The sequence below is a fragment of the Geotrypetes seraphini genome, chromosome 2 (genome assembly GCF_902459505.1).
Source record: "Geotrypetes seraphini chromosome 2, aGeoSer1.1, whole genome shotgun sequence".
Taxonomy (NCBI): domain Eukaryota; kingdom Metazoa; phylum Chordata; class Amphibia; order Gymnophiona; family Dermophiidae; genus Geotrypetes; species Geotrypetes seraphini.
The window spans coordinates 45,737,064-45,763,743 of record NC_047085.1 but is presented as its reverse complement, the minus strand read 5'-3'; the positions used below and the strand labels follow the sequence as shown (position 1 = coordinate 45,763,743).

General features: G+C 42.7%; 1 protein-coding gene across 2 annotated transcripts in view; it reads left to right on the top strand.

The window, feature by feature from the left end:
- Nucleotides 1-26,680, top strand: part of COL14A1 (collagen type XIV alpha 1 chain) — a 393,953-nt gene that overhangs the window by 296,730 nt on the left and 70,543 nt on the right. For both annotated transcript variants that reach the window (XM_033933023.1, XM_033933024.1), the window contains exons 37-40: nt 13,600-13,653; nt 16,944-17,039; nt 20,705-20,758; nt 21,447-21,500. In XM_033933023.1, the coding sequence (XP_033788914.1) occupies nt 13,600-13,653; nt 16,944-17,039; nt 20,705-20,758; nt 21,447-21,500 (258 nt within the window). The remainder of the gene's footprint in view (nt 1-13,599; nt 13,654-16,943; nt 17,040-20,704; nt 20,759-21,446; nt 21,501-26,680) is intronic.

The window sequence follows — 26,680 nt, the reverse complement described above, 5'->3', positions numbered from 1 at the left end:
TTAAATTTATAGACCGTGTCATCTCCAAACAAATAGAGCTTGACTTGGTTTGCAATTAAGATCTACAGTAATAAAAAGATAAAAGGAGAGGATTTTACAATTTTGAGAAAAAAAAAGTTTTCAGATGTTTGCGAAATATTTGAAGAGAGCCCAGATCTCGCAGCTGTAAAGGAATGTTGTATCATGGATCGGCAATTTTGAAAAGTAATGATTTCCCCAGTTTGTCAGTGGAGATGCCTTTTAGTGTAGAGAAAGAAAGTGTGAGTTTTTGAGTAGTTGTAGTTAGACCATATCTTTTTGAACTCCAAGACAAAAGGATTAAGAAAGGGCAAATACCAAACAGGATCTTGAATGTTATACAGGCACATTTAAAATAAACCCTAGAGATTATCGGAAGCCAATGAGGTTTAGACATGAGTGGAGATATGTGCTCAAATTTGCTTTTTCCAAAGATCAACCTAGCAGCGGTATTTTGGATCAACTGAAGTCTTTGTAGACTTTTTTTTACACATACTTAGATAAATTGAATTATAGTAGTCTAACCACAATAGAATGATTGATTGATTGTACAAGAACAGCAAAGTGTTGTTGATGAAAACAAGACCTGACTTTTCTCAGCATGTGGAGGCTAATAAAACATGTTTTTTTTTACCAGCGAGTTAATATGTTTGTTGAATGAACGTGATGAATCAATAATAAAGCCCAAAACTTTGCTTGAAAAATCAATCTTCAAAGATGTCCCCTATGGTAATAAAATAGAAGTAGGAAGATGGTCTAACTTTGGGCCAAGCCACAGCAGTTGTTTTTGTCTCATTTAACTTCATTTGAACTGAAAGGGCCCAAGATTGAAGTTTCGTTATGTATTTGATTATGTTTGTGGATAGATTAGAAATGTTTGAGCCTACCTCAAGGAGTACAAAAATGTCATCAGCATAAGTATACAGAGATTTGAAGGGAGATCATTTAAAAGATTGCAGGGAGAGAAGCCCTACCTGCGTATGTTCTGGTTCAGCAGGAACTTGTCTAACTTTGTCTTGAATCCCTGGAGGGTGTTTTCCCCTATGACAGACTCCGGAAGAGCGTTCCAGTTTTCCACCACTCTCTGGGTGAAGAAGAACTTCCTTACGTTCGTACGGAATCTATCCCCTTTCAACTTTAGAGAGTGCCCTATCGTTCTCCCTACCTTGGAGAGGGTGAACAACATGTCCTTACCTACTAAGTCTATCCCTTCAGTACCTTGAATGTTTCGATCATGTCCCCTCTCAATCTCCTCTGTTCGAGGGAGAAGAGGCCCAGTTTCTCTAATCTTTCGCTCATTTATGCCTGGGATCTGTAATTAACACCCATGAAGATACAGGTTCTAGCTTCTCTTTCCAGGACGATCCATATAGCTTCTTTCTTTCCTCAGGTTCTCTGTATTTCTACCGCTCTGACATTATTTTTCACATGCAGCGCCACTCCTCTATCTTTTCAGCCTCCCTATCCATCCTAAACTGATTATAGCCCAGTATAGTTGTTGTCCTTGAATGGGAACCATTGGACTATGTTACAGTACAATACAACTTCTTATGCCCCACAAATTTCCAACATGGAATCATTGTGGCTTACAGCAAGTTGAGCTACATTTGCAATATGGCATTATTGATAAGTGAGTGGCGTTATCGATATGTGGTGTTGTAGCAACAACATCCAAGTCTCCCTCAAACATGTAAGCCACTTAAAATTGTAAGATAATGTGGATTATACATTTTTTAAAGGAATGAAATAAATAAACCCTGACCATTGTGGGCAAATAAATATTCAGCAGATATTCTGTTTGCATGCACATCTTTCATTGTATGCTAATAGAGCTCATGCATATTCATTGGGGAAATCCTAAAAACCTGACTGAATTGCGGCCCTCGAGGAGGGACTTTGGCATCCCTGAGCTATACCCAGAGAGTGGTTGCTGCTAGAGAATGACGCGGGGACAAATTTTTCCCCATCTCCGCTGGAACTCATTTTCCTTTCCCATCCCTATGAGTTCATTTCCTGTCCCTGCCCCTTTCCTGCAAGATCAGTCCTCATCTGCACAAGCCCCAAACGCTTTAAAATCATGAGTGTTCGAGGCTTGTAAAGTTAAGGCAGAGCTTACAGGAATGGGACAGGGACAGCAACAAAACTCATGAGGACAGGATGGGAAAATTGAGTTCCTGCAGGGACAGGGAAAAAAATTGTCCCCGTATCATTCTCTAGTTGCTGCTAAATATCCAGATATTATGGTGAGTGTCCAGCACTATCTAAATAGCAGCAATATCCAGCTGCTATCCAGATACGCTTAGGGCAGCTTTTTTCTGTCCAAAGTTATCTGGACAAGCCAAATAAAAACACCAAAATCTTCTACAGCAAAACAGGGAAAACCAAGCAAAAGAAACAGGATTGTGGAATCAATGATCTTGATCAATAGTTTATTGGAAGTCTTCACAATAAAGTGATGCAGATCAGTGGATCATTCCATATATATCACAGTACAGATATGTGGACCCGACACGGTCTATTTTTGGAAATGACAACCTTCTTTAGGGGTCCAATCTGATGATGCCACGAAGAAAGATATGCCAAGAAGCAGCCAAAAATATATACCATGAGCTAAAATCCAGAGCACTGGCGAAGTACAAGACACTCTTCATAAGCGTGAGCAGTCCAGAGAGTGTCATGCAGTATCTTGTGCTTCACATGGCCGTGATCTACATCACTTTATTGTGAAGACTTTCAATAAACTATTACCGGTAATCAAACATAGAAACATGACGGCCGATAAAGGCCAATGGCCCATCTAGTCTGCCCATCCACAGTAGTCATGATCTCTCTTGTACTTAACTACTGTGACTCTCTTTAATGTCATATTCTTGTACCAGATTTTTCTCTTGTAATCTAGGGTATGATGTAATTTAGATAACACGACTATGACTGACATCTTTTCTCTCCTCAGTTTTATATTTGTTTTGTTTGAGATTTAGACGTATTTTGATATACATTGCACTTGTACCTTTTCATGATAGATGACAACACATTGCAATGCTTATGTACTTGTGCATGTCCACAAAGTATATGTATTTTTTTATTCACTGTTCTTATAAAACTAATAAAAACATATTGAACTTAAAGTTATCTGGACAACACATTATATGAGAACGCACAACATATAATATATTCATATAATGATTCAAAATGTTGTGCGATCGTGGCACCGAGGTATCCCCCCTCTTCAAACCCAGCATGCGCCCAAAAAGAGGGAGAAAAAGCCTCAGACTAATGTGGACAACATATTTGAAAAAACCAGTTGAGATCCTATAGTAAGTTCAGGTTGTAGCTGCCACGTAGGAGGAAATGAACAGCTGGAGCTGCTCATCGCTGCTGTCCTGTGCAAACACTCAGAGGCCTCTCACAGATGCTTGTAAGAGTGTGATGAGTATGGTATGTGGCCTCTTCCATCAGCCATGTGGCCGCCAGGAGACTCTTCTCCTTAAACTTCTTGTACAGCAGTCACCAGAGTGAGGGAAGGAGTGAAGGAACAGGGCCAGGCACACCTGCAAGCAAACTGCACAAACGAAAGCCAAAATCTTTGCTATTGGGTGTCAAAGCAGTTACCAATTAATAATCAAGATGTCCACCAAATGTTATCCTTTCGCTGGCGCGCACATTTTCAAAATACTCGTAGTTTGTTATCCAGTGAACTCTTGAAGCTGAAGTGCTTTGAATATTGATCTGAAAAGTTGTTGGCTTTTTTTTTTTATTTGCAGACTTTTGTGGAGGCATTTTTTTTTTTTCCTGATTATTCATTCTTTGCTTAAAAGATACAGTAGAAATATTTGCAGTTGAACAAAGAAAGAAATTGCATCTTGCCAAACAAACTTGTTTTTGTATCTTGTTCTAATTTTAAACTTTACATCTGCTTTGATTCTGTCATTTGCGCTGCAACTGATCTGAATTAATTTCTCTGACACAAAGAGAGAAAGAGAAACGCCAGAGAAAGGTCAATTGCTGCGCATGAGTCACAATTTGGCAAGTCTTAGCAAGGTTTATCTTTGTTCTGTTTGCTATTAATGCTCAGTATAGAAATTTAGAGGGTCTAGACTCAAAGAGAATGCGTATTGGATAGTGGATGAAGTGAAAAATTCATATCTAATCTAAAATGTCTTTTCTTACTTAGATGGAGTGGGGGCATTTTACAATCTGGTCCTGCTCTGTCCATCAGTCCAGAGTTCCCCAGGCATGTCCTCCTTTTCGAGGACATGTGCGCGGGTCCGGACGGCTTTTCAAAACCCGGCACTTTGTCCAGGTTTTGAAAAGCTTCCTCGAAATCGTGTCAGGCAGGAGGGCAGGTGCTCGTGACATCGCTTTGCGCAGATGCCCTCCTGCCCCACGAGAGCAGGCAGCCGGGCATGGGCTGGGGGTGGGGCGAGGGTGGGACTGGGTCGTAACAGGGCGGGGATGGGTGGAATGGGCAGGCCTGGGGGGGTCGGCGGGTCTAGGGAGTCCGGATTTTACTAAAGTAAAATCTGGTATCCCTAATCAGTCCATATGCATGCTGTTTGGACTAAGAAATATGTAGAATCAAAATTTGCAGAGAAGGCAAGAAACAGTGAGCTATAGGCTGGTGGGCAGGCCAGATCAGCCACTGAAGAATGGAGACGCTAGTGATAGCATGATTTGAAAATTACAGGGTGGCAAAAAAAGCCAGGCCTACCGCCAAAGAGTGGAGATGAAGCTGGCTGTTGGTGAAAGAAGGAACCATGAAGAGATCTGGCCCAGTCACCCAATCATCAGGAGACGCTACGGCAGCTGAAGACTTCGCCCCCCCCCCCCCCTCCAAAGATAATTATCGCTCAGAGCTGCCCCTAGATGTCTCCTGAGAATTCTTCACTGCTGGCTTTTGTGGGAGGCAACAGGGGGAGGAAAGAAATGAATGAGAGGGGAGGGAGTAGAGTTACCAATGTCCAGATATACCCATGTCCAGATATACCCAGATATGTCCTCTTTTTAGAGGACTGTCCAGGTGTCCGGCTGGGTTTTCAAAACCTGGAAGTTTGTCTGGGTTTTGAAAAGCTTTTAGCTCAGGGCCACGTCTGAAGGTTCTTTGTGCATGCGTGGATGTGACAAGATGATGTCACATGTATGTGCGCATGCGTGTGATGTCATTGCATCGCATCTACGCATGGGCAGAGACCTTCCAGACACGGTCCCGAAGAGATGAGGTTTGTTTGGGGCTGTGGTTGGGGGGGGGGTAAAACGGGGCAGGGCATAGGGATATGTATAGGGACCAGGCAAGGCATATTACCTACCCTTGGGGTGTTAGATATTCCCTTCACCTGAGACATTACTGTAATATTTTTAAAAATGGTACTTGTGACCTGAAATGGCCACTGTTGGAAACAGGAAACTGGCCTAATAGACCTTCGGTCTGTCCCAGTATGGCAACTCTTATGTTCTTATGTTTTAGAAAATATTAGAATTCTGCATATTACAGATGCAAAATGTCTGTTTCCATAAACTCCTAAAAAAGGCAGGAGGGATGCCCACTCCCTCCTGCCACCAGACCCCTCCCTCCCCCAAACCTTCCACATACCTTTTTAAAAAGTTGGAAGCAGGAAGCACGCTCTGAGGCTCCTGCTTCAGGCTGCCAGTCCTAAATGACAGGCCTTTCCCTCCCTGGTATATCATTTGATGCACAGGGAGGAGCCTAAGGCCCTGATTGGTTCAGTCATCTAAGGCCCCTACCAAGGGGCACTTCCCTCTGTATCCAAGATACTGAGGGAGGATCCTAAGGCCTTGATTGGCTTGACTCTTATCATCTCCAGTTCACTAGGAATATACATCAATTCAAATTAATATTCCCTCCTGTTAGAGGGATTCAAATTTTAGGTAGGCTTTCACACTCTTTGGCATTTACTATGGTGAAAGCTTGGAATGATCTTCCTTCAGATATTAGAACTGTCTCTTCGCTAACTTGCTTTGGAAAAACTTTGAAAATGTATTTGTTTAAGGAGTGTGTGGCGCAGTGGTTGGATCTACATCCTCAGCACCCTGGGGTTGTGGGTTCAAACCCCGCGCTGCTCCTTGTGACCCTGGGCAAGTCACTTAATCCTCCATAGCTCCAGGTACGTTAGATAGATTGTGAGCCCACCGGGACAGAGAGGGAAAATGCTTAAGTGCCTGATTGTAAAAACCGCTTAGATAACCTTGATAGGCGGTATATAAAATCCTAATAAACTTGAAACTTAATAAACTTTAAGAAATTTCTAACTGATAACTGAAAGATGATGTATCTATTAAGAATTTCCTAGTTGATGACTGAATATTGACATCTACTGACTTTTTCCCGTCTTAATATTGTTTTTTAATGTATCCTTAAGTTAAGTTTTGTTAACCAGTTTGAGTCCCCCAGGGGAATGACCCGGTATATAAGGCTAAAGATTAGATTAGATTAGATCCAGGGGTTGGTACTTTTAGGAGAAATGAAGAGAGAAGGAATTACTTTAGTTAATCTATGTATGCCTAATGAAGACCAGGCACCCCTTCTGGAATGCTTTGAGAGATGGAGAACTAGAAAGGGCAAAGGCAAAACTAATAATAGCAGGGAATTGTAAACTAGCCCCAGAGCTGGAGTATGATTAAAAAAAAACTTAAGAAAGAGATCAGATGGGCAGATATCCCAATTCAACCTGGCAGACATGTGGACAGTATTATATCCAAAGCAGAGAGATTATTATTGTTCTCACCCTTGAACTATTCATCTACTGTTAGTAGACCAGAACTTGACCCCCTGATGAAACACAGTTGACTACAGAGGCAATAACTTTGTTGAATCATTCCCCATTGTGGGTATCCTTGAGGAGGTTGTCTTCACAGAGTGTGAGAAAATGTCGGCTAGACAGATGAAAGGGTTTTGGACCACCTTATAAAAGTTTTGGACCGGCATCTAAAAGCTTAACGACAGTGAGGACGTAGGACGGGAGATGGTCTGGGTTGCACTAAAAGCAGTGATATAAGAAAGACTTGTTATGGGAGTAGCTGGAAACAAAAAAAAAATGTCCAAAGATAAAATGGGACAAACTTTACGAGGAAATAAATTAGAACTAGAACATAAAGCAACTGTCTCTGCATTAGAGTTAGTTGCTTTAGAACAAAGGAGGCTTGAATTGGAAAGTAAAACTAACACAAAAAGAAATCTTATGAATTCAGTAATAAAGTTATATTATTGGCTGATCAGTTGAAAGCTAAAATAGTGCAGAACATGAGTCAAAAAATTAAAGATAAGAATGGAACTATCCAATGAATATTCAGTCGGTGGCAATCAACATGGGTTTAAAAGCTGTCACCAGCTAAGTTAGACCCAGATATTCAATGCCAGGCCATGCCCAGGTACAAGAATTGAATATCCAGGTCTGACTTGGCTTCTGTTGACCTCCTGAATTTATGTGTGTCCTGGCCAATATTCAGCTGAAACCTGCATAAGATACTTATATGGATCCTGGTTGAATATTGACTGGGATTTGCATAAATGCATCTGTCAGTTTCTTCTTCTCTCTTCCCCCTAAAAAAATGGCACAGGAATCACACCTCTGGAAGTGCTTTATGATGCCTAATGCCACTATAGGCATGGCTAATGCCAAAAGTGGCGTTCGGCATCGTAAAAGTGCCTCTGGATACGCAGTTCAAGTAAATGAAAACCCTGACCTACATTTCTCCCACCTACCTTTCCCCAAAGGCGTAATTCTATAAATGGTGCTGTCGCATGATTGATATGCAAACGGAGGCTGCTTTTAAGGCGGCCGCCAACAACGGCACCATTTATAATATCCGGGCCTTAAAGGCTGTCTGGTATCTAGAAGCAACTCAGGATTCCTGGAGCAGCTCTGCCTTGGTAGAGAGCTCACCTTCAGCCTCTCCAGAATTTTCTACTGTACCATTGGTCTCTACTGTCAAACTCGCTCCAGAAGATGCTGCCCTGGATGCTTGAGGCACGCCGCAGCATGCAGTGGTGGCTCAAGCTGGAGTTCCTGGCAAAGGGTGTGCCACTCTGCATTTCATCCTGGGTAATACTGATGATGAACATCAGTGTCTTTGACTGGGGAGGTCATTACAATGGTTATCCGGTTCGGGATCAGTGGTTGCCTTCCCAGTGGAAATGGTTTATCAATAGACTGGAGCTGCATACAATTTGGTTGGCGCTGTAGTGCCTAAAAGGCAAGGCTGTCAGAGTTTTCTTGGACAGTGCAACAGCAATGGCTTATGTCAACAGACAAGGGGGCACCAAGAATACCTCGCTGATGCAGGAGGCCAGACTGTTGTTCTGTTGGGCGAAGACCATCTGCTAGCACTGTCAGCAGTGCACATGGCAGGAGTGGACAATATGCAAGCCGACTACCTCATCAGACAAATGCTAGATCCAGGGGAGTGGTCTCTGTCCCAGAAGGCATTCTCCATGATTGTACGACATTAGGGGGTTACAACGTTTGATCTGATGGCCAAGAAAGTCCCTTGTTTCTTCAGCTGAAGATGTTAGCCAGGAAGTGAAGGCAGCCTTATGGGGCAAAGACCTGGAAAAACCAATTATACATGCAAATAACTATGGTGAATTTAGGAAACACCTAAAAACATACCTGTTCTTGAAGTACCTAGGTAATGAATCTGTACAATCTCTCCCATCACAATCTCTCCCATAACAACTGATCCCTTAAAGTGTTAGCTACTAATCTCTAACTATGTGTGTTCCACTCATTTTGTAGCATCTTTCTAATCATTGTAAACCGCATAGAACTTCATGGTCCTGTGGTATATAAACTGTCATTATTATTATTATTATATGAATCAAGATGTTTAGCTACCCACTCTTCATTCAATGGACTCTAAGAAAAGGGATACGGTGTTGGCCTTGCTGGATGTCTGCAGAGTTCTCATCTGGTCCCTGGACATGATGAATCCCTTTCATTGTTTGAATCGTCTCTTTATATTGACTAATCCTGTTGTTTAAGGAAACTGTTCTCTAAAGCTTCGGTTGCAAGGTGGATTTGTTCGGCTATTTCATCGGCCTATGCCAGGTGCAGTAAGCAACCTCTGTTTTCTTTGCGAGCACATTTCTCTAGGGGATGGCTTTTTTGTGGACGGAGTCCTGAGTGGTGCTGCCTGATGAAATTTGTAGGGCAGCTACATGGTCCACTCTTCATACCTTTACTAAATTTTATAGAATAGATGTGGCAGTTCGTGTGGACACCATTTTTGGGTCTTCTGTTTTGTCAGCAGGCTCCTTTATCTCGCCCTAGCCTCGAGGGACTGTTTTGGTACATCTCACTGGTCAAGAATCAAATACCTTTTGCACTTGAAGGGAAGATTAGTAGAAAGCCTTATGACATCCCTCCCTGTCAAATTTTCATGTCGCCTGCTTACTGTCTCAGACATAGGTGTACTGGGTCTACGTTTGATCTGCTGCTCCAGGGTCTGCAGAGTGTTGAATATCCTGGACAGCTCAGCAGATTTTAGATGGATGCCTCCATGGGGGAGGAGGGGGGTGCCATTGCCACACAGGTAAAATTCCTTCTGTTTTGAAAAAAAAAAGTACACATCTGGAGTACTGTGTCCAGTACTGGTCGCCGTACCTCAAAAAGGACATGGCGGTACTCGAGGGAGTCCAGAGAAGAGCAACAAAACTGATAAAGGGTATGGAAAACTTCTCATATGCTGACAGATTGGAAATGCTGGGGCTATTCTCCCTGGAAAAACGGAGACTTAGAGGAGACATGATAGAAACCTTCAAAATCATGAAGGGCATAGAGAAGGTGGACAGGGACAGATTCTTCAGGCTGTGGGGAGCCACAAGTACAAGGGGGCACTTGGAGAAATTGAAAAAGGACAGGTTTAGAACAAATGCTAGGAAGTTCTTTTTCACTCAGAGGGTGGTGGACACATGGAACGTGCTCCCGGAGGCTGTGATAGGCCAGAGCAAGCTACAGGGGTTCAAGGAGGGTCTGGATAGGTTCCTGAAAGAAAAGAGGATTGAGGGGTACAGATAGAAGTGGAGGTAGGTTACAGAAATAGTCAGAAACCACTTCACAGGTCGAGGACTTGATGGGCCGCCGCAGGAGCGGACCGCTGGGCACGATGGACCTCTGGTCTGACCCAGTGGAGGCAACTTCTTATATTCTTATATCCACCTTACATGGTTGTATGGTTGTTATTTCAGTGTCAGTGCCTGTTGCGCTGTAGTATGGTTTGGTTCTTTGTTCATTTTCTAATCAATTTTCTTTACAGTCACAGCAAAAGGGGAGTCCGTCCTTCCTTCCTTCCTTCCTCTCTCTCTTTCTTTCTCAATTGCTTTAGTACAAAATGAGGAGCACAGAGTAGTGTCAGAGGAGAAGGAGCCAAAAAATGTAGATGATGCCTTCTACACAAACTCTTGAGTAAGGGTGCACAACCCACTGATCATGACTCATATGCCTTTCTACTAGAAAGAAAATTATCAAGATAAGTACCTAATCTTCCCTTCATCCTGGCCAGGCGGACAGTCATACACTCCTATCAACTCTCCTTTCCCTCTTTAGACATGGAATTCTACCCATAAGGATTTCAAAGTGTGTTTTGGTTCCTATAAAATTTTTACTCTGTGCCTCCACCAATTCGATCCTATCACTGCAATATAATTTGTACCCTGGTATGACAGTGTCCCATCGGTTATCTTCCTTCCACCGGGTCTCACCTATTATATCTATCTTTTCATTTAGTGCAATATATTCTCAGCTTCATATTCAGACCATGGCAGATTGCCGGTGATCTCTTGCAGTCCCCATCAATATTGGAAATTCAGTGCTGGTGCTATATTCGGTCACCGGCATTGAATTTCCGGTCTATTTTGGGCTGTCCGAGACATAGCCGGCTATACCAGCAGTTGACCTTCTAAGTCTCAACGGCCAAAGATATACCACCTTTTTAGGTGGTTGTTTTTGGCTGCTGAACTTAGCTGGCTGTGTGCTATTTTCTGTAAATGGCTGGAAGCCATTCCCGGCCATCTAAATAGCGCTGAATATCAGGCCCTCTGACTCTCCCATCTTGTTTCTTAAGCTTCTGGCATTGACATACAGACATTTCAAACAATCTCCCCCCCTTTTACAAAACCGCGGAAGTGGTTTTTAGCGAAGGCCGGCACTCTGAATGCTCTGCACTGCTCACGACACTCATAGAGTTCCTATGAGCGTCGGGAGCAGCACAGAGAATTCAATGCACCGGCCTGCGCTATAAAACACTATTGCGGTTTTGTAAAAGGGGAGAATGTTTGTCATTCTTATTTACAACTTGCTCAGACTTTGGTATAGATATCGTGAGCCCCTCCAAAAACATACTATACCCACTTGTCTACAACCCTAATAGCTCTTATGGAAGCAGGTAGCTCCTATATGGCAGTACAGTAGGGTTTGTTTGTTTTTTTTTGGTAGGCTCACATTTTCCACCGTTAATGTAGTGGTTAGAGTGGCTTATGGGCCAGGGTCCTCCTTTCTATGGTTCATTAACCCACCCCACAGATTACTTAAGCCACCTCTGTGCAGCTTTATTAGGCTTTCCTATAGCAAGTGCTGATGTTCTGGAGGCAGTTATGTAAGTTTTTATTCTGAACTTTGTGGAGGTGTGACGAGGTCAGTGAATACTGGAGGGGGGTCTTTACTTTGTCCCTGCAGTGGTTAACTGGTCAGTTTGGATACCTTTTGGTCACTTATATGTGTCTTTACATTGTTTAAGTCACAACATATAGGTTCCATCTAAGCAGTCTCGTCAAACCTTCGATTATCCCTGCAGGACAACTTAAGTCTAGGTCGGCCCATATCCCACCCACATCTCGCCCTAACCACTCCTCCAAAAATGCCCCTTTCAGCTCTGGGTGCACAGTGGGATTCAGAGGCTTAAAAAGTCTCTGGATATGTCTAAAAAGCCGTTTTCGATTATTGGCACCTGGATGGCCTGTCTTTTAGATTGCCCAAGTGCTGACTTGGATGGGTTTTTAGAAGTATTTCAGTTTCGATTATGAGCCCCATAATGTGAGCACCTGGGTTACAGAATTGCCCTTCATATGAATAGAGCTGTTGAAAATTCCTGCAAACCAGTCCATCGTTATTCAGTTTAGGTTAGAACAGAGCTGGCCTAACATAAACTATTTAGCTATACAGATTGGACTAGATTCAGTAAATTGCGCTAAAAAAAAAGAATGCTGAAAAAAATCTGCTCAGAACATTATTCTAGAAACAGTGCTCCAAGTTCAAGTTTCAAGTTTATTTATTATTTGATTAATCGCCTATTCCAAATTCTAGGCGATGTACAAATTAGTAAAATAAATTGTCTAAAACAGTGGTTCCCAACCCTGTCCTGGAGGAACACCAGGCCAATTGGGTTTTCAGGCTAGCCCTAATGAATATGCATGAAGCAAATTTGCATGCCTATCACTTCCATCATATGCAAATCTCTCTCATGCATATTCATTAGGGCTAGCCTGAAAACCCGATTGGCCTGGTGTTCCTCCAGGACAGGGTTGGGAATCACTAGTCTAAAATATACATAACATAGACCATATAATTAACAAGGGGATAAGTCACAAAACGAACTAATTAAAATAAGACAAGAATACAATAGGACAGGTGGGATAGAAATACAATCTTGGATAGGAAAGAATCAACAATTAAAGGTAAAACACAACAGGAATAAAAGGACAAATAAATAGGTAAAAATAAAGGTAGACAAAAGAGCAATTGATGAAAGAGCAAATTAACATTTCAATTAAGTATTGAACGCATCTTTAAAAAGAAAGCTCTTAAGTTGGCTCTTAAATTTTTCCAAATTCTTCTCCTCTTAGGTAAAGCGGGAGTGAATTCCACGCCATTTATAGAATAGCACTTAGGGCTCCTTTTACTAAGCTGCGTTAGGACACGGACGTGTGGAATAGCGCGCACTAAATTGCCGCCCGTGCTAGACGCTAACGTCAGCATTGAGCTGGCATTAGTTCTTGCTGCGCAGCACGGGTTTAGCGTTCGCTAAAATGCTGCATGCGCTAAAAACGCTAACGCAGCTTAGTAGAAGGAGCCCTTAGAGTCAATTTCTACACCCGGTGTAAATCCTGGCATGTAATTTAGGTGCAGATCCCAGCTCAAACACAAATGAATGCCAATTGACAGCAATTATTATTGATTATTAATGACTCTTTAACTCATTAGTTTGCGTACAGGTCTATGATCCATGCCCAAATTTGCACGCTCAACTTTGGGCGACCTGCATAGAATGTGGGTGTTTCTGCATTGCCAAACGGTCTGTATGTAGAGTATATTCATCACTGTCACTTGTACAGATTTTGGCACTGGATATACAAGAAGTACCGCTATTTAAATGTTATGGCTGGTGTTTAACAAAAAAATGCTGATGGTGGGACGTACAGATTTTAGGTTCGACAGATATCATATGAAGACAATTGTAACAACATTTTAAATCTTATACAACAAAAGCATCTGGAAAATCAATAATGTACATTTATGATGATTGCTTTCTACTAAGGAAATTTTTTTTTTTTAATGTAATGTTTGACAGGGTGGCCCAGGAATCAGGGGTGCAAAAGGTCAACGAGGAGAATCAGGGTCTTTGGTAAGTTCTATTTACTTTCAATAAATGGGAGTGCTAATACCCTGTATTTATACAATAGAAACAGAATATATGTCTGTCCAATTTCATTCCTGTTGCATTGCCATAGACATCACTTGTTTTTTGAGATTTCCTACACAATTTTGTAAGTAAGGAGCCTCTGTGCTTGTCCCTTGCTTTCTGTTATTATTTATCCTTCCATTGCCTTCACTGAGAGTTTGCTCCATACACCTACCACTCTGTCCATGAAGAAACTTTTTCTTTCTTTAATATTAGGCCTTACTCTTTCCTTATTGAGATTTATATTATAACTGTTTATTCTGGGACAGAGATAGGCAAACTACAACCTGCAGGCTATCTCCAATCTATGTTAGGCTCTTGCTTATGATAGTGGACCAGCAATACAGAGTGCAGTTCCCAACCAGTAAAGAGTCCATTTCACATTTGGCTGGAGGTGACATCAGCAGGCCGGAACTAGTTTTACAACCAGGTCTCTGTCGTCATCTCTCTCTCCCCCACGAGCCTCTCAGATCTCTGGGAGAACATTCCATTCTGGCCCTTGGACTTCCTCAGTCTCCCAAATCATCTTGAGTAGTTGCCTAAGATGATCCTCAGGTCCAGAAGTTTGCCAAACCTGTTCTAGAACTTTCCTCTGTAAAGGTTTATCCTTGCACATTAATTTTACCTTTAAGTTGCTTGAATGGCTTCCATTCTCTCCCCGCTCTGTTTAGGTCCTTGTCTCGTTTCATAGGCCTTTTTTGGGCACTCTGCACCATTTTGGTTGCCTTTCTTTAAGCAGCCTGTGGATATGTGACCTCCAGAACTGAACAAACATCTACAAAGAAGATCTCAGAAGTATTTTGAATTTCTCACGGTGTTGTTCCACATTTTGACTCCACTCTTACTCCCAAATGAAACATTCAAACTAAGCAGGCACAAAACTGTCAGTCTGGCATCATTTGCACAAAAATAGCCACACAGACATCCCTGCAGAGCAGAGGTAGGGTACCATATTTTCCATCTGGAAAATCCAGACCCCCTAGACCCATCCCTGCCCCGCCACACCCCGGTTCTGCCCCATCACACCTCCCAAGCCCGCCCCAGCCCCGCCTCCAATCCCGTGCCAGCCCTCCCCACCCACCCCCCCACCCCGCTACCCGCTCTCCTCGGGCAGGACATCTGCGCATGCGCAGATTTGGTGCAAAGACGTGTATGCGCGTGACATCATCGTGTCATATCCGTGCATGCGCGGATGCCCTCCTACTCGAAGGAAAGTGCCAGGTTTTGAAAAGCCGTCCAGACCCCCTGGTAACCCTAAGCAGAGGGGCAGCCCTAGTGTTCAGTACAGTGGTCTTTAAATGATGGGACCGAATTCCACCTTAATTCCGTTATGTATACTGGGAGCTCTACTCTGCCTAAAGGTATACCACTACAATAGCCATCATGCTTTCAGGTGTCTTATAAATTCAGATACAGTAGGTATTTCTATGTTTCAGGAAGGCCCACATATTTGTAGAGAAATAAACAAAAGAGTTAAAGTGTGAATTTATGCCTAGGATACCAGATGTCCAGGGAAACCCAGACATGTCCTCTTTGCAGAGGACTGTTCCACATGTTCACCCTGGCAGACACATCCCCACTGATGCCCTCCTTCCCATATCGTACCCCCTGAAGGGCCCCTTTCCTCCAAAGCCCTTCACTTTCCTGTAGGCCCCCCCCCCCCCCCCAGACCTACCTTTACAAATCTCTGGTAGTCTAGTGGGTCTGGGGCACGAGCGAGTCCCAATCATCGCTGCATCTCCTTTCATTAGTTCAAAATAGCACCAGTGATCTATCTCCTGGCTGTAGTTTCATGTCTCTACCACTAAGGATCAAGCTGCCATGTAAGGGAGCATGTGACCTTGGGGTTTGGGGTTTGTAAAGGTATGTGATGGGTGGGGATGCTTCAGGCAGGATTTCTGCTCGGGGGGTATCAAGGATAGGGGACCAAACTAATGTCAAGCTTTCTTAAAATGTGTACCAGGAGTATCTGGCCATGGCATAGCACAGAGATAGGGAACTCCGGTCCTCGAGAGCCGTATTCCAATTGGCTTTTCAGGATTTCCTCAATGAATATGCATTGAAGGCAGTGCATGCAAATAGATCTCATGCATATTCTCGAGGACCGGAGTTCCCTACCCCTGGCATAGTACTTGATATTCCTAGGCAGTAATTTGCAAGCAGTCAGTAATATGTAGTACTGAGATATCACAAGCTACCTTAATAGTTACCCCTCTTGGGGGGGGGGGGGGAAGTAGTCTACTGTTAAGATATGTTATTTTACTGTTAAACCCAGTTATTAGTAACTAGGTCTCATTTTATGTTAGTGTTAAAATAAATAGAGACTGCACTAGTTTCAAATAGTGGAGCAAAAAGGCCTCAGATATCTTGCTCCAACTTCATGAGACTGAATATATTTTTTATCTGTGTTTTGAGCTGTTTGGTGCAATCCCTTAGTGAGGGTAAAGAATGTTGTGTTAGGCGAAGACTTCTGAAGGAGAATTAATGTTGCAGCCCTTGACAAAGCTGGAGGCGAAACAGGGCCACTTTGGAGCTTTTTTTTATTGCGCGATAAAGAATACAGCTGGACTTTGCTTTTTTTCCAACTGTTATTGTTATAAGTTGTGAATGATATAGGATTGTGTCTATATAAACTGTGCTTAAAGACACATTTTTGCAATTTTTTTGAAGACCGCAATAGAGTGATATACTGTACTTAAAATGGAATTTTTATGACCAATGACTGGAGAAGCTCCTTTATAAAAATATATATATATTCAGTCTCATGAAGTTGGGACTTGAGGCAAAATATCTGAGGGCTTATTTCTCCACTATTTGAAACTAGTACAGTCTCTATTGATATAATTGCTAATGTACTTATCTTGCTTTTAATTATATTCTGTATATTTTTAGGTGTTGCTAGTAAGAATGTATAGTTTATTCATCTTTATAACTTTAGTGTTAAAAATAACCCATCTTAACAGTAGTCCGCATTGATAACTACACCCCTTAGTCTGTTTGGTCAAGCAATTAAGTTTAAATTAAATAAATAAAACATTTCTCTCTTGTTTTGTAATTGAGAATATTTCATAAAGGCTGTTGCTTATACCCATACATTTTGAAAATTTATGAATCTTTTTATAAGTGTTTGGTGTTCAAATCTTGCTCAAAGAACTTGATTTTTGTTTTTACTAGTAAATATGTTATCTGTAATTCTTTAACTTATTACTAAATATTCTCTGTTCTTCTTGTAGGGACCTGTGGGGCCTCGTGGAGAGCATGGCTCTACTGGGCCTCAGGGACCTCCTGGGCCACAAGGCCCAAGTGGACTTTCAATTCAAGGACCATCTGTAAGTCCTTTCTGTGCAAATTTTTATCTCAGTTATACATACAACTTTTCAAATAATGATTCTGACCAACTCTCACCTTTTTATATCATATTCTTAAAAAAACCCCAAAAAACACTCCATAAATGTGAGGGCCTTACTAAATAAAGGTTACAGTCTCCTTGATCTGAGTAGTAGCCTTACCAATTTCTAGTGTTTTCCTGGTTAGAGTAAAGTCAGAAACAGAGGCAGTACTGCTTGCTGTGAAACTCAAACAAAGCATGTAGTCAGCAGATAGAAAAACCTGAACTGGATTCATTTAAATGGAAGGACATAGGCAAGGTCCGCAAAATAACTGAGGAGGTACCTATGTCAGTCTTAGGCTCCTTTTATCAAGGTGCGCTATGGGGGTTAGCGCGTTGGACATTTCATCACGCACTAACCCCCGCAGCACACCAAAAAACTAACGCCTTGTCAATGGAGGCGTTAGTGACTAGCACAGCAGGCAGTTGAACGCGCGGTATTCCGCGCGATTACTGCCTACCGCAGCTTGATAAAAGGAGCTCTTAATCATTCCCACAATGACTTTCTAATTCCTTATTTGTCCTGTTAGTCTGTCTTGAATAGATTGTAAGCTCCTGTTGAGCAGGGACTGTGTCATACATGTTTTGTGCAACACAACAAAAGAAAAAAGAAGACCTTACTTTACCTCACTGGGGATCCATCGTGAAGGAAAAAAAACCAAAACAAAAATAAAGCCAACAAGATTACATTGTATATTCCAAAGCAAATAACTTTTTATTCTAGTAATAAGTATTATAGCAGCATTTGTCAAATCAGAAATAAATCAGTTTGGACATATACAATGGAGAGAAAAAAGCCTCATACAAACAGTGCCAGCATATTTCTATAAGTATGGCGCAGCTTCTCTAAAGAAACTCCGCCAAAGTATGGGGGTTTTATACAGAAAGTGTCTTTGTCTTAGACCATTCCCCAAGCTGTGAATATGTATCACCCTATTGGATCAGACCAACTGCCTATCTAACCCTCTCCTAGTCCATGCCTCCATTCTTCCCTGGGGGGCCCTGGACAGGCATAGCTTCTGGAACTTTCTTCTTGAAGTTTCCATTCTTCACACGGGTACATCAGTATCAGTACATTAGCCTGGCATCACTTTATCAGTTCTTAGGTTCCTGGATGGAGTGTCCTGCTGACTTGCATTTGCTTTCAGCACTGGCAAATAGCTCATTGTCTTTCTAGCATTGGTTGGTGTCCTTGAGAAACTTCACAGCAAGAAATCTACACACTCACATGCTACACATTAGCATCTCAGCATCTGAACTGAAACCAGTTTGTACAAGCCCATGACTTCAGCAACTCCAGCAAAATGCAGGAATAGGTCTCAAAACCTGTAAAAGTCTCCCATAGGCTCCTGTCATCTATCTCAACCCAATAATCCATAGTAGAATCAATCCAATGATAAAACCAAAAAAGACTGTAGATATAGATGTTCTGGAAATGATTTATTATATGCTCTTTCACAATAAAACCATAAAAATACAAATATAATAGTCCAACTGGACCCTACACGGTCCGTGTTTCAGTGAACACATCTTTCTCAGGGGTCAAATTGATGTAATGTACACAAATAAAGAAATGGACTAAAAATAGTGGTACTTGTCTTTGAGCAGATAGCCGGAAATGACTGGAGATTAGCAAAGTGGCATGAAAAATTGCTTTATTTGGGTACTTTACATCAATTGGACCCCTGAGGAAGACATGTTCGCCAAAACACGGAACATGCAGGGTCCGGTTAGACTATTATATTTGTATTTTTATGGTTTTATTGTGAAAGAGCATATAATAAATCATTTCCAGAACATCTACGGTATATCCACAGTTTTTTTTGTTTTTATACATGTTTTGTATATAGAGCTGCTTATGTCTATAGAAATGATAGGTAGAAAATAGAGTAGCAGACTTATTTAATACACTGGTTTTAGTATTAGGTAAAAAAAAGATTTTTATTAATATATATCACAAACACTCGACATGGCTACATTTTGAATAATCTGCATTTTGGTATATTGACTGTAAAAAGCAATACAAATAAATTTCATTAATATCATCACCATATATCAAAAGATTATAATAAGCATATCTTTTAAAAATGAATAAAAGACCCACATAGAGGTAAAGAAGAGTAGAGTCGAAAAGATAACTTCACACCTGGTATCGTCTTGTATAAGTCCATTACCCAGCATAGTACCAAGTTTTGGCAAAAAATGCACCTTCTTCAGGGGTTAACAATAAAAATCCATTGCTGTCTATAACTTGAAAACATACGAATGAGTCTGAATAAGGCTATTTGAAAATAATTACCCATAAAGCAACAGTTGGCGTTTTCTGTAAAAGCACGAGCTGTAATAAAAATGCCAGCTGTTGCTTTTTGGATGATTATTTTCAAATAGCCCTATCCAGACTCATTCGTATGTTTTCAGTTACAGACAGCATTGGATTCTTATTGGGAGTTTTTTTTTTAAATAAATCTTTATTGATTTTTCAAGCTACAATTGTGCACCAAATGAATCACAAATATGGGTATTACAAACCAAGCACAACAAATGTATAACATTAATGCTCTATTATTTTTATCCCCTCCCCCCCCACCAAATATAAATATATTAAAATCTTATTGAAACTATTCATAAATTCCTATATCAATACTATTTCCATTCCCATCCCCCCCCCGGATGTGTATGTTTACATGTCCACAAAATGAATAATTTTTCTTCTTTACAATATTTAGCCAATGGCTCCCAAACATCCATATACAGTGGTACCTCGGTTTACGAGTGCACCGGTTTGTGAGTGTTTTGCAAGACGAGCAAAACATTCGCAAAATCGGCGCCTCGGAAACCGAGCGCGCTTCGATTTGCGAGCGCCTCCCCCTGCGAACCGGCACCCTCCCCCCCCCCGCGATCCGGCACCCCCCCGCCGCCATCAGGCACCCCCCCCTGCCGCCATCGGGCACCCCCCCCGCCGCGACCTGAGGTCCCCCCAACCCACCCGAACCCTCTTCTTACTTTTCTGTAGCCTCCGCAGCGGCACCGGCATCAGCATGTCCTGTGCGTGCCGGTGCCTGAAGATCTGCTTCCTGTGCTGGGCCTGAGAGTTCACGTTCGACGTGAGAGTTCAGTTTTTTAAAATAAAATTCAGATCTTCTCTCTGCTTTGCTTCTGGTTTGCCTGAAGTCTCTTTGGGGTCCTTTTAATAAACTCAGTTAAGCCTAGCACACGCTTGATGCGGGAAAATTGAAATGGGCTTGCTGCAAGGGAAAATGCCATGTTAGATTGTAAGCTCTTCCAAGCAGGGACTGCCTATAAATGTCAAAATGAACAGCGCTGCGTACGCCTTTCAACGCTATAGACATGATAAGTAGCAGTAGTAGTGAGGATGTGCTAAGCCCATTTAATAGTTTAAAAAAAAAAACAGGCATATATTCTTTCTCAAGTTGCAGAGATTTTAGGGCAAAACTTTTTTTTGTGAGTATTTATTAGGATTAGAAATTCTTGCACACGGATCAGTCGTGCAAAAGACCGGCTGAGTTGCATGCAGATCTTAGCTAACTGCGCCAATAATTGCCACCATGAGATAATGATAGCCTGCACATCATGATTCATTTCCAGGGTTCACCAGGTGAAAAAGGAGATAAAGGGGATTCTGGTAATTCTGGACAACAGGTAGGATCTTTATTATGCCTTCCTTTATTTAGATCAGCATGCAAGGTACTCCAGTCGTAAAGATGCAGTAATAAATATAGGTAGGCAAAGTCACAGGGCTCCTTTTACAAAACTGCCCTAGCGGTTTTAGCGTGATCTTAGCGTGCGCTAAATTGCCGCGCGCTAGTTCTAGCCGCGTAGCACGGGTTTAGCGCGCGCTAAAATTCTGCGTGCGCTAAAAACACTATCGCAGTTTTGTAAAAGGAGCCCATAATTTCTACATTGATAGGTGTGTGATGACTTAATTGTGTAAAACTTTCATTCAGCCTTCCATATTGCATGTAAGTATGTTGATTGGGATGGATGCTTTTCCATGCAGTGAAATACAACCATAGCCTACGATGGCATGAAACTGTGCTGTCACCGTGTAATAAATGTTGTTTGGATAAAGCAACCCCTTCAACGGGAATTCATAGCTAAAGGCTGCTGCATGAGCTAACTTGCTTAGGTCTTTGCCAGCAGCACAATGAACAGGATAGGGCTTGTGCACTTGGTATGAATTCCTAGTTATGTGTGTGTGTGTGTGTGGTTTTTGTTACTATGCTAGAGGTGAACTAATTTGTTCTGTACAAAGCACACAGCTGTTGATGTAAAGTGTACAATGGAAAAGCTGCTGCTGTGCTAATATTTAACTCTTCATTGGGTCTAGGGTGTGCCTGGAGTGTCTGGATCACCGGGGCGAGATGGGATTCAAGGTCCACGGGTAAGATGCTGCATTGATATTTCTAATATGAGGCTCTAAATATGAAAAATGCATCAGCCATTAGTGTATGTTAATGGCATGCATATTAGAGATACAGTAAAGTGTGCCTATGCAGATGGTTTTGCAAAATCTTAACTGCACCTCCACCAGTATGGCGAATCTGCGCATTATGGGGGTAAATCGGTACAGGTCACCGAATGATAAGCGTCTAAAGTATGTGCGCTAAGTGCGAATTCTGTTTCAGCAATTCAGCGCTTAATTGCCATTATAGAATACTGGTGTAACTCCTCAGTTTACGTGTGTAACTTTCAGCGTGGGTACCTACGCGAACTCTATAGCAGGCATAAATGTTCACCTCTAAATGCGGCAATTATGTGCATAACTGACAGCATTCTCTAAAGCTTAGCACATAAGTGCTTGGCATGTCCCTACCCCGTCCATGTCTCTCCCACATCCGTTCCCCTGTCGCAGTTACACCTGCTCTTGCTGTACTGCAAATTGTTACCACAGTCTGTGGTTGTCACAGTCTGTGATTGACCCGTTTTTAAAATTATCACATGCTCTCTTGCTGCATTGCAAATTGTTACTATGAGCTAGATTCACTAAGCAAACTGATCGGTACCAACCCGATTTCCCTCCAACCCGATTCACTAATCTCTGCCCCGATTATCCTCTGATCCGCGCATGCAAATGAGGAGGAACGGCATTCAAATGTAGGCAGGCAGCGATTCACTAAAAAAAAAAAAGAGGGACACCGACTGGGCTGACCGATCCAAAAATAAGCGACTGCTGAGGATCAGTCGCTCAGGTCCTTTCCGACTGCCCTGTCTTCTGCCGCCCTGCTCTCTGCCCTGCTTCTCTGCTCTCTGCCCCGATCTCCTGCTCTCAGCCCCCAACTTTCCAGCACTCTGCCCCGATCGTCTTCCACGTAGTGCGAGCCCGTGGTTTTAACCCGCGGGTTTAAAGCGGGTTAAAATCACGGGCTCGCTGGGCTCGCATAAGTTAGAAAAGTTAATAGTAAAAACATAGATCACCTAAAAAATTGGCACCGACTAGAACAGCTGTTCGGGGCAGGAAACCTTTTTTTTTTTCTTGTTTTTTTAAATGAACACAGATGTTATGCGTGTTACCCATTTAATATATCTGTCCCAATTTTTAAAAAATACATTGTGCTGGCTTCCCCTCCCGACCACAGCCATTTCAACCCCTGGGCCCTGATGATGACGGCCTCCCCTGTGAGAAACAGGAGGGATGCCCACACCCTCCTGCCTCAGTAACTCGTGGCAGCAGGAATGGCAGGAGGGATTCCCACTCTCTCCTGCCAGGTGAACTCCCCCCCTCTCTGCAGCAGCAAAAATGGCAGGAGGGATGCCCACTCCCTCCTGCCAATGGAGGCCCCCACCACCACGCCAGGTGCACCCCTGCAAACCATCCCTTCCCCTCCTCCTTTCCCCCCCAAAAGTCAGGAGGGAAGCCAACTCCATGCCACCAGATGCTTCCCCAACGCCACCCCCCTGTACCTTTGTACGAAGTTGAGATCAGGAGAGAAACCAGTCCCTCCAGCACTGAGTCCTGCCAGTCCAAAATAGTGGGCCTTCCCCTCCAAAGTGCACCATGTGATGCACAGAGAGGGGCCTAAGGTCCTGATTGGCTCAAACGCCTAAGGCCCCTCCCCTTAGGACAGAGGGGGAGCAATTTAACCCAGAAAAATCTGCACTGGTAAATACATATTCATTCAGATAGATAATGCTAATTTAATTTAATTTGAGGTTCTTACTGTATGATCTGCATAACCTTGCAAGAATAAGGTTGAGTAGAAAAACATAAAAAAAACCCCACAAATATAAACCCCTCTCATTCTAGAAATACAAAATGGCGTAAACATTAAAAAGATAGTAATGCCCATAATAACTTTTAATAAAAAGAAATTCATATAAATTATCAGGGCTCCTCATTAAGACAATTATTCCCACAACAATACAGTGTATCTTAATGGAGCTCGGCTCACTGATACAAATATGCCAAAAAGTCATCCTCCTGTATTTAGCCTGCAATGTTCACCATCTTATAGGGCTCCTTTTACACAGGTGCGCTAGTGGTTTTAGCGCACCCTTAGCGCGTGCTAAAATGCCCCGCACGCTAGCCGCTACCGCCTTCTTTTAAGCAGGCGGTAGTTTTTCAGCTAGCGCGCACTATAGCGCACGCTAATCTTGTGCGTGCACTAAAAACGCTAGCGCATCTTCATAAAAGGAGCCCTTAATCTCTAGCAGCCCCAGACCTTTTATATTTGGATATTCAATGCTGGAGCCTTCCTGGATATTGGCACAGAATAAAAGGCCACTAGAAATTGATTAGGTTCCTCCAGAATTCAGACTTATGAGCACGACAGAAGAGCGGGACTTGGGTGTGATGGTATGCGATGATCTTAAGGTGGCCAAACAAGTTGAAAAGGTGATGGCGAAAGCTAGAAGGATGTTAGGTTGCATAGGGAGAGGTATGGCCTGTAGGAAAAAGGAGGTATTGATGCCCCTGTATAAGACTCTGGTGAGACGTCATTTAGAATATTGTGTACAGTTCTGGAGGCAACACCTTCAAAAAGATATAAAAAGGATGGAGTCGGTCCAGAGGAAGGCTACTCAAATGGTGTGTGGTCTTCATGTAAGGCGTATGGAGACAGACTTAAAGATCTCAATCTGTATACTTTGGAGGAAAGGCGGGAGAGGGGAGATATGATAGAGACGTTTAAATACCTATGTGATGTAAATGTGCATGAGTCGAGTTTCTTTCATTTGAAAGGAAGCTCTGCAATGAGAGGGCACAGGATGAAGTTAAGAGGTGATAGGCTCAAGAAATACTTTTACCGAAAGGGTGATAGATGCATGGAACAGTCTCCCGGAAGAGGTGATGGAGACAGAGACTGTGTCTGAATTCAACAGTGCCTGGGATAGGCACGTGGGATCTCTCAGAGAGAGAAAGAGATAATGGTTACTGCGGATGGGCAGACTAGATGGCCCATTTGGCCTTTGTCTGCCAACATATTTCCATGTTTCTATGTTTCACATGCATATAAGTGCCTCAATAAAGCAGGAGAACCTTTTAACCACTGCTGAAACAGGTAGTTTGTCAGAGGGATGGGATACTTCCTATTACCATGTGAGATGCCACAGAGGGAAATTTCTAGGACCAGTCTCCAACAGTGTAGGTGAATCGCTGCTGCCACCGGTGAACTGTAGACTCATGGAGAGACACCGTTTAAGATGCAACATGAAGAAAGGTCAAAGAGAGGGGGAAATGCCAGATCGCGGGGCCGGGGGTTAGAGAGAAGGGCAAATGCAGAAGGGAGGGGTTAAGAGAAGGGTGAGATGCTAGATCTGAGAGCAGAGGAGAGGAAAACATAAGTGCTGACTCAGTTAAATGCAGGACCCCCCCTAGGCCAGCCTTGGTTCACTGAGTATCATGAGAAAGCAATGGCTCACCAGCAGAAAGGCACAACGGCAAACAATGTGCTGAAACAGCAGACTTCATGTGCAGAGGTGAGTTTTAAATGATGTGTATGACCTTCTGCTTTTATTTGTGTTAGATATGTACAATATGTTATATTTCATATTCCAATCATTAATGCCAAAACAATGCTGCCAATTTTTTTGTATTCTGTATTTTATTTATGGGCTTTGGAAAACTGCTCAGAAAGCATTTCCTCCAGTTTTGTCCATATATTGTGGGGATCTGGGTTCTTTCATTCGTTCAAAGTGGTGTTTATCTGAAGTCGTTGATTTAGTAGTAATTATAGTTTCATTTTCCAACTGTTGGGGGCGGGGAGAGATCCTGATATGCCTACGACTTTCATTCTTCACTTTCTTACTTCTGTAGAGGGCCCCTCGTGGGGCTAGGATTTGAGTACCTCTGTAGTTCCTGAGGGGAGGGGGGTGGGGGAAAGCTTATTCTCAAGGTCCTAAATCCAGAGATGACGGCTCACTTCTGCCGAGTCTTTCCAGTTCACTCCACACGGTTTATTTCCAAAGAAAGACCTATCACCCTAGTGGTAGGCAATAAACTGAACAACTTCTGGGATAAACAAACATATTACACCCTAACCAGACAAGGTTCGGACACAGTCATAGCACAAAAATCAGCTCTCATTGCAATTGTCCTCTTTATACAATACAGTTTTGATCAGGACAAGATAGAAGTAATGATTTCCCTAGATTTAACCGTGGCATATGATCTTGTCAGCCATTAACTGCTTCTTCATCAGTTATAGGAGGATATAGGTATAACAGGAAATAGAGATCCAAACAGGAAATCTTGCCTTCATGTACTTTATTAGAGCCTAACACTGGCTGTGTTTCGCCCACAAGGGCTACTTCAGGGGCACAAAACAACCAAGTGGTGTTTCACTATTGCTTCACCAATTTGGTTAAACCTTGGCCCCACCCCAGGCCCACCCTGCCCCGTTCCAACTGGCCACACCACGTCCCGCCCGAGTCACACACCATTCTGCCCCAGCCCTGCCCCCTCGACCGGCTTGCTCATTGGGATGGCATCTGCGCACCGCGCAGGTGTGATGCGATGACCTCAGGTGTGATGCGATGACCTGCCCATGCACTTACCATGGCCACGCCCCTTTTTTGGTTGCATGCCCTAGGATTTTGGCCTCACTGTTATAGAATAGTGCATAACAAAATCCGGGCACAAATTCAACTCGGTGCCAATGGGTGCCAATTAGCGCCCAATACTGGTACTAATTGGCTCATTAGTCAATTTTGGCACTCAATTTGAGGTAAATTTATTTCTCCTAACACAGCGGGAAGCCGCGAAGCAAGGGGCCCTTGTCGGGATTGCTGGGGCTGTTTATCCTCTCTGGCTGGATTGGTATCTACAAGACTATTTGAAAGAAGCTATCTGGATCTGATGTGAACTCCATGGATATTCAGTATGTTAAGATAAGGAGAGGATTGCAACGATATTTCATTGAACTGCTGGTGTTTTGCAAAAGGCAGTGTGGAATTAGGAAGCAGGGGTTTTTTTTTCCTCTCACGATACTGTGGAGTTTTTTTTCCACTTTTTCCCAACTATTAAAAGTAAGCCAGTGATATGAGTAGGGCTTCTGAGTCTAATAATGGAGTGTGTGGAAGTGCTGCCCGATTCAGGAAAAAAAATTTTGATTCGATTCAGCCTAT